The sequence below is a fragment of the Tuber melanosporum genome, assembly GCF_000151645.1.
Source record: "Tuber melanosporum whole genome shotgun sequence assembly, scaffold_36, strain Mel28".
In the NCBI taxonomy this organism is placed as follows: domain Eukaryota; kingdom Fungi; phylum Ascomycota; class Pezizomycetes; order Pezizales; family Tuberaceae; genus Tuber; species Tuber melanosporum.
Window position 1 is genome coordinate 156,096 of NW_003299041.1, and position 9,100 is coordinate 165,195.

General features: G+C 49.5%; 1 protein-coding gene; it reads right to left on the bottom strand.

Annotated features, from left to right (window-relative positions):
• Nucleotides 1–1,518: 1,518 nt before the first annotated feature.
• GSTUM_00007432001 (uncharacterized protein) lies at nucleotides 1,519–7,746 on the bottom strand (the record flags this gene model as incomplete). XM_002839416.2 has 6 exons in its annotated part: nucleotides 1,519–2,625; nucleotides 2,689–4,156; nucleotides 4,210–4,523; nucleotides 4,602–4,748; nucleotides 4,803–7,341; nucleotides 7,483–7,746. 6 exons carry the CDS (start codon nucleotides 7,744–7,746, stop codon nucleotides 1,679–1,681), a joined length of 5,679 nt encoding a protein of 1,892 aa, XP_002839462.1. The 3' UTR covers nucleotides 1,519–1,678.
• Between the last annotated feature and the right edge of the window lie 1,354 nt (nucleotides 7,747–9,100).

The window sequence follows — 9,100 nt, forward strand, 5'->3', positions numbered from 1 at the left end:
ACAGAAAGCTGTCATGCTTGTGTCCTCTAGAATCGACTGGGCGTCCGGGGGGGACGACGGCCGTACGGGTGCCTAAATGACCAAAACCAGCATGAGGGGGGAATTGAACATCAGGAAAGGAAAAAACATGTCAAGAACTGGTTGCTGTTTTGGTGCTCTTGTTGTGGTCAAAGAGAGAAAGAAGGAGAACACACAGGTACAGCCAAAGGACTTTAGTCTTGAGATGCTGATAAATGGTAGAGCGGCACTACACTGTTCATTGTCTGTGAACTGCCAAGCCCGCTCCCAGCTAGAAATGGCAAGATATCATACAACAAAGCAATCTGTCCGGGAAACCCACAACGAGTGATCTCTTGTGATAACAGATTGTCGGTCCCGGTAGTCGTTGGGTTCTGACTCGTGCGTGCTGATATAATGTTCAGTATCCTTTTTTTTGCAAATTGCGCAATGTGGCGTGAAGGAATTCCAGAACGTTACCGTTGGGAACGAATTGTCTTGGCCACTCTACCTATCCATAACTCACATAGAGTCAGCTCCCACAAGCACCGCCTCAGATGATAGAATTCTTGGAAAATCTTCCGGTAGGAGCCTGAGCGCTGTTACAGCTATTATTATAGTGTTGCAGGGGCTTTGTATCTTTTACCGGCAGTGACCATTCATACCCGGCTCGGGGTTTTTTTTTTTTGAGAAAACATGACTACTTTAAAATGCTATCAGCAGCAACATGGTGGTTTGACGGCAGATGGCTACCCCCAGACCAATTCTGTCATTTTCATGCTAGAGAGCCTGTATATCAAGCCGGGACTTTCAATCTCTCAGTCCTAATGGGACGGGATTTGCTGTATCTCCTGCACCACGTGTTGGATAGTTTGGTAATAACTCATTGGGGGGGAAGCTGAAACCCTGCGTTCTTACTTGTTCCGAGAGGTTTGTTGGTTCTTCGCATCCTAGCCACTGCAATGGCCTGGGGTTTGGTGCACTGTGGCTGTGGGAGAGGATACTTAGCACTGGCAGGTATATTTGTACTTTTTTCCGCTGGGGTGGAAGCATTGAATGCACTATAGAGGCAGGATATATCCTCAAAGAAAAAATAAATAAACGCCGATCAATGATATATAACGACAGGGCTCCTCGTGCAGCAGTCATCGCTGGGATGCCAGTGATATAAAAGGTAGGTCTGGCTGTGAGCATAGGAGAATTTTGAGGGGGGATCACGGATCACAGATTCAACCTGCACCCGAAGGCCATCAGGTATCCGGAGATGAGTAATGACGTATCATAACAGAAAAGTATAATGGTACTATATCCATGACTTGTGATAACCTCGTTCAGGGTATTGCATCAAACTCTCAATTTGGAGGCTACAAGTGGGAAGAAACTATATTTGGCAAGGTCAAACACAAGGAGTGATACCGTATGATTGGCCAACCATCTGCCGGTGGGGTGCGATAGAACAATGATAAAACTGAAGGTGATCATACTAGATAAAATAGGCAAATACGATACCGCACCAGCTTATGTGTCCCAAACTAATCACAATTATCAACTATAAAATACATGTGCCCAACGCATCTCCCCTCAATTCTCCTTCCCTGTCCACCCATCCTACACTATCCCATCCTCATCAAAAAATAAACCAGCCTTGAAACCGAAAAACCGTAGCAAAAAAAGACCTCACCTACCCCTGCCCTGCAAACGCCGTCCACACTCCTGCCTTCAACCGATCCACACTCTCACCCGTAAGCCACAGCCCCCGCTCCTCACCCATCCTCTCACAAAACATAAACAGCAGCTTAACTCCCCTAAGCCGATCCCTGCTAACCCCGCTAACACTATCTCTCTCAAGAACCAACCTCGTATCCACAATATTGCTATCAACCCCATCAGCACTAAGCAATAGTGCTCTCTCGGACTTATCCAGTGAGCTAAAGGCCCGTAATCCCAATAGCCACTCTAGGGAAGTGTTGTTAGTTTCCGTCTCGTCGAGGGCTTGCAGCGTCGCCTGGAAGACGGTGGAGGTAGAGGCGTGTGCTGTGCGACGGTGGACGTATATCGTTTGCGAGCTACGAAAGGAGTCGAGATGCGCGGGGTTATTGGCGAAGTCGAGGACCACAGTCCAGTGGTGTGGGGAGGCGGTGGTTACTGAGGTAATTTGGGTGAGTTCGGGGAGGAGGCAGGGGGCATTCCTGTGCAGTTCTTCACCTGTGCGGAGGGTTACGGTTATAGGAATTGCACAGGGTCGGTGAGTCTCCACGTCCCGGGCTACGAGACAGCGGGCTTCGGCTGCAAGGACCCAAAAGTGGCGGAAGGCTTGGAGGTGGGATTTGTTGTCGAGAATGGAATTTGGAAATAGTGGGTAGAAGGCGCAGAAAAGGGAGGCGACAGCGGTGCTCGTGGTGCCGAAGGCGAAGGAGCCATTGCCTAAGAATAGAGCACCGATTGCAAGGTGAGAGGCTACATGGCTTCCGTATGGAGTATCGGCGTCAACGCGGCCATGGAGCTTTCGGAGTCGCCGGAAGACGACGACATCACCGGTGCCAGCCATGACAGCAGAGGCAGCGAGTGCTACGAGATCCTGGCAATTCCTCACGGTTGCCCTAGTCAGCCGTTGATCATGATTCAACGCTGTTACCTCCGATTAGCCTCATTTCGCCTCATCAAACTATTTGGTGGTTTGTAAGGACATACCAGGCAAACAGCAAAGCCTGATGAACTGGTCCAAATAGTGAATTAGCACGTTTCTCGCACTTTCATCTCCACTCCCAGCGTATCTCAGTCCAACACAAAAGCACAGCCCGGCAATAACGTTGAAAAACGGTAGGTCTTCGCTATCGAGTCCCCGTATATTGTCAAGTTTATAACGCTCTCTCAAGAAGGGCCGTAAGCTAGCCTTAATCCATCCAAAGCTGCCATCAATCCCATCCCACATGATCAGGTTCTTTGCCACAGTTCTAAGTAAAAATATATCGGGCCGGACGTAGTCGAATAGATGGATTGTATCAGGGACATCGACCTTTCTAGCCAATGCCTCGTCATTAGTTTTCATATATATCAGTGCCAACGCCACTGTTGCTCCCGCAGTGGCCTTGTCTAGTACATGAACTTGCGAGACCTTCTTGCTGCCCACAGCCAATGCCAGCAATCGTTCTACAAGATTCATATCGTGTAATCCCCTAAGGTCTTTTCCGGATCCCAAGTTAATAAACCCGAGAGCGAACCCTGCTGCAAGTCTGTAACCTTCATCCCTCAGAGTATCCGTAGGAACGCAGTTGTCAAGGATCTCTGCAAACTCAATCTCGCTAAGCATCACCTCGCTCATCCTACGGTGCTGAGAGCCACAATATAGTAGTCCAATTCCCATGATACCTGCTGTTTGTGTGAGAGGGCTCAAGTTAAGTTCCGCACTCCCAAGTGGCAACAACCTTGTTACGTGAACCGAAAGAAGCTTCGTGATCGTAGTATCCATAGTCCCGAGATAGCTCGCGCTAAGGCCTAAGAGTAACCCTATTGACACCATAGTATGTTTTGGCGTAAGATAGTTGAAAGCATGCCATTTAGCAATGTTCTTCAGATGCCCGTTTAACCCAAGGCCTAGCAAGAACCCAGCGTGTCGATTTGTTAGCTCATTAGGCTTATTAAAGACAATCCAGCTTGTATCTATCTCTTTGGCTTCCCTCGAAATGCTGACTCCTGCCGCAACACCCGCATGAAAAAACGCCCAGCAAACCTTTTCCTCACTATAAGTGCTCTTATCTGCCGACACTGTCGTTCCGCTCGGCTTCATAACGGTCGAAAGATTAAACGCTGATATTGGGAACTTTTCCGTTAGTAAAGGTATTCGCGCCGAAAAATTGAATAGCCCTCTCCCCGGAGGAACAGCTAAGGTGCGGACTGCTACATGCTGTGAGAGCTCCTTTTGCGCATTCAAAGTATCCTGTTCGCTCCAATGTGGCTCAGGTATGCACCTTGCGATAGCAGGTTTGTTAGTTGTGAGTAGCTTTGCAGCTTCCGCCGTACGTCGATCCTCCTTGAATATAAGCCTTGAGACAGCTAACCGATCATGCTCTGCAAGGTGATCGTAAGACCCTATGGTCTCGTTTTCAAAAGTTGAATTGCAGATGTTATGGACATCCCTCATCGCTTCGTGGGTTGGGGTCTAGCGAAAAGTCGGTATCAAGACCACACTACCCAGGGGCTTTGAGCACTTACACTTTGCCATTTTGTTCCTCCCTCTTTCCTGCCCTTGCCTGGCTCAATCAGCATTCTTAAATCTTTCCTGCCAACCAAGTCCAATGCTTGCACCCCCCAAGTAGTCGGTGGTTGTTCTTGACATCTTGCAATAGCCTCCCGAAGTGGCACAGCAATCCCTTCCGGGAGCCTTTCTAGACTCGCGGCATTCATCTTCAATTCAACCATGCGAGCAACAACATCCACATCTGTAGCACCTGGAGCAGTTAGTGTGGTGTATATCTCAGTAACATTTCGTGTTCTGGGTGTAAGTCTCGCAAAAACGCGTTTCTGTACTGGTTGTGCCGGAGGAAGTGGCGGCGGCGAGAAGGGATTTCTAGCACGAGAAGTGCCCTGCGATGTTGAATATTGACTTGACGCTGATGAGCCGGAGGACCCGACAATATCCTGTAATGTCATGAATGGTGTCTGAGTGGCCCCGTTTAAACAACCAATTAACCAGTCGTATATTGAGGGCATCCGGAAAGGTTGTTGAGGAACGTCGATAATAGTTATCGGGGCTGATAAGTTAGCGACATTCCCCCCAGATCCTCGGGTAGACAACTTCTCATTACATTCATCATATTCCCATCCCAGCATCTCGAGGTCCTCAAGCATGTATTCTTCAACCCACTCGGACCAGCCCAGCCAGGTAGCCAACTGCCTCAATAACGGGCAAAGCCGTCTTCCAGCGCCCTCCATAGCAACATCTAATTTCCACTCCTCCCGGATCAACTGTAGTGCTACAAGCAACACCGCCAGTCCGTTTTTGCGGATCTCCTCAAGAGCTTCACGGCTCCCAAAATATTCATCTTCAACGGCCTGCCCCATTGGAGTCTTCAAGAACTCCCTTGCAAGTGAAATACAATCTGTAAAAAACCTATTCATCTTCCGCTGCTCAGGGGTGCTGGCCATTGCACTTCTCGCTTTGGTAGGGCTAGCCTTCACAGGAGGTCGATTAACTTGCGAGAGAATTCGCTCATCGTCTTCCTCTACCATCCAGCTCCATGCAGCCGACCTCAAATATTCTGGAGCACTTCCCCATTCACCCTCACTGCTAATCATATCCTCCCATTCCTTCGCAGCAACGACACTAGCGCTTCTAACAAAACCTGCGCTTTTCCTCTTTAGTACTACCCTCGGCTCTGGTACTGATGGGACCGAAAGCAGAAAAATCGTGATCACGAACGCCCGCCACTCATCCACTTCTGGCACTTTGCTGGGGCCAGATGGTGCCCCGGTCATAGACGGTAAGTTGAATTCAGGGTGCTCATTAACGCTCAGCCATTTTGCAACTTCAACCCAAGTTCCCCACATTCCTTCTCCCGCTATTGCGCCAGATGAGGCCCCAAGTATAACCTTTACGGTTTCTAAGCAGGTCTTGACTAAAGCCTCTCTTGGGGCCATCGTGACACCTATTCTATGGCCTACGCCATCTCCGTCAACCACCGTTACTCTTCCACCAGCTTCACTATATTCGAGTCTCTGATATCTATCCGGACTAGTTGATAGAGTTCTAGCAAATCCTTTCTTTCGGCTCCCCCGCCTGCTTCCATCTTCACCCACCACATTGGTGTTCCATCTAGCCAAGGTTGGGGGTAATACAACTCGGATACTAGGGCCCCAAGGAGAATAAAGATACAATTCCCCGCCATCAGTAAGTATCAGGATACGTGAAACCCCATGATCGTCCATTTTTATAGCATCAAGAACATTGTGCCTGGTCTCAGCTTTAGAGAAAACAGGTGTATAACCAACACCAACGATACCATACTTGTTCATCGACTTCCGGCTATATCCTTTGGGCATCGAGGGGTATATTTGAAGTGTAAAGGTAGCAAGTAGTAGAACCCCTTCGTCAGAGTTCATGACGCAAAGCACAACTTTTCTCCCACCATTATCTCTTCCTATAGCAGCCGCTGCCGTCGATGCGCTGGAAGCGTGCAAGGTAAACACTCGAGGTATTTTACGTGTTGGATGGCTTGCTTGTGAGTCTGAAGGGCCTCTGAACGTGTATGTATCCAGCTTGCTCATGAAGACTTCGTTTCGTAATCCCTCTCCATCGTAAATTCCAAGGCCACCCATTCCAATGCCCAACGCGCCCATGTTGAGCTCGTTCAGCAGCTCATCTACAGGCTGATCGTTATCAACCAGCATGGAATTTGCTGGTACAGCAGGAACTGGTGGAGCACTAAATGAAGCACCAATCGAACCAGAAACATCAGAAAACCTTCCACCCCGATCATGGTTTCCAGATAAGTCTGCCCGAGCAACCAGAGATGACACTCGGCGACTAGTTCGTTTCCCCCCAGTCTCAAAATCATCACCTAATCCGGGAAGCGAGCTCGCATCGGATGGCCCCAGCGATTCTCGGGTGTTTGCTACCGTTCCAGCAGATGTGATAGAGCCGGGACCTCCACCGGTAACCGGTGTCGTAGCACCTGTCCCTGGGCCAAAGGAGGATCTGCGACGAGCTGAAGCAGTCCCAGAGTTGGCGCTAGGTGTCCGTCTCTGAGTATTTGTGGGAGGTTCTTGAGGAATATATCGAACACTCCATATCGTTATTTGAGCTTTCTCCGGATTTTTAGTAACCGCAAAAATCACTTCTGGGCTGCCATGGGCAACCGGATTCCCGGAAGCATCTTCAGACGCGGGAAACTCTAACTCCGAAGAAGGTGAGATAAAAATCAAATCCTCGGCGGATGGAGCGTTTCCGGGCGATACGATCAGTCCAACCTCCAATAATGGATCTGTTAAGGAGAATAGCCTAGGAGCATCTTTGACCGTATTGACCACCGGCCGAGCACTAAAGCTGTTCCCCGTAGAGAATCCTGGTATTGGTGGTGAAACTGAGAGCGCTGGCGGTTTTCGCTGTAGAATTAATCCTCGAGGGGCCGGCATAGCGTGCTCAACCTCAAACGGCAGATGAATAACGTGACTTGTCCCGGAAAGAAAATAGACAAAAGCCTGAGTCTTCAGTAAAACGACCAGTGCCCTTGCTCTCCCCTGCGATACAATCTCATCCTCTGTGTCGTCGGATGCAGCCGTCGCTCCACTTGTGTCTCCCCCCTTTGCCTTCGGGAAGTTCCCCAATTGCGCAGCATACGTCCTACTCTTTGAGTTCCATGTACTCATCCGTTTTTTATTTTGCCCCCCAGGTAACCAGTCCTGACTCTTTCTCTTATTACTTTCCCCACCACCCATGAGATATGTACCACCATCGTCCGGCGCTGAAGATCCCTGGGGGTGAACAACCGCATCCTGGGGATCGTCGGAGGGAAACCAGGTAAGTACTGCCTGAACTACTGGCTCCCCTTCGACATCGTAGCGAAAAACACGTCGTATTACCCCGCCTTGTGACCAAATTACAGCGTATCCGGTGACCAGGAGTTCTTCATGAGGAAGGCCGGAGGTCCAGGTATAGGAACCAGGGGGAGGCGGGTCGGGGAGGAGGGATTCGGTAATGCAATATGGAAGCGCAGCAGGAGTATGTAACCCAAGGGAGGCAATTCGAGACATATCTTCGGTCTTCTAAGATCGCCCTAATTCGCAATCAATAACTTTGGATTATGGTGAAGGTGCTGGATGACACTACGGTGGGGTTGGCGGAGAGCATACACAAACAAACGAACAAGCAAGGGAGTGCACACAGCTTCAACAAACGTGGTGCTCGGAAGAGGGTTTGAAAAAAGGGCTTGGGGGATCAGTTCGCTCCTGATATGATACAAGCTCATAGTTGGTGGAAATACTTTTGCCCAATTAACCCTCCGATGGAGATGTGAATTGGGGGAAGGCATGAGGGAGGAGGCTCTTTGGGATCTAATCATAATTTTGACCTAAGTTACACGTGACACGCATTCCAGAAAATGCGGCCCGCACCAGTGCACTGTCGCCACTCCTGCAGTGAGGACGTCTGCATACCCGAGTACGGCACCCCCGAGCCCATCACCTGTTCGAGTATATGCTTACAAACCTCTGTTCAACCTCCCTCATGCGAGATATATCAAACAATACAGTTCTTGGAACCTACACAAGTTTACAGAGATAGCGGAAATTTATTCAAGCTTGTCACGATACTCATAGTTGTTCGTCTCTGAACGAGACAGAGAAAGCCCACCATTCGGGATACAGCTATGATACTTGACTACATTACGGAACCGATGAGACCTAAGCACAACCCTGATACTCGAAACAAGAACTTAGCTTAAGAGCAAAAGAAATACAATACAGCCAACTATTTTATGCCGGGGAATCCTGCATAAATCCCACCTTTCTCTTCCCCTTCCCGTCAACAGCACAACTCCTAGTTGGATTCATTCTCTCGGCGAGTTTAGCTCCGGCCTCGACGGATTTAGTAGTCGCATCCAACTGCTCGTCTCTTTTGTCATTCCTAGATTCACCAACGTCAAGAAGGACAAGACGGCAACTAGTCGTCAGGAGTACCCGTGCAGGCTTGTTATGTTCCACATCTCCAGTAACCACACTCAAGTCCCCCACCCCAGCACCCCTGGTGTCCCAGCCTTCAAGTACCAGAAACTCTTTCTCGGCCTTCCCATCCTCACCACTCCATGCGATGCTATTAAAGCTGCCTGATCCAGTGCTCACGTTTTGCGCGGCTCGCTTCTTGATCTTGATTTCCTCGGCTTTCCAGAATTTCTTCAAGGAGGGGAGGACCAGGATTACGCCGCCGAAAACCATCGTGACGATTTCATCGTAGATCTTCAGGTTTCCCATCGTAGTTGTAGCCTTGCCCCTAGCAAGCGTAGCTTGATTCGAAAAGAAGCTACTTGCACCAATTGGCGTGACGCATAGTAGTCCCTTCAAGCCAATTCTCTCCTCGGGCTTGAGAGATCCGCTACGGCGACGTCGGCTC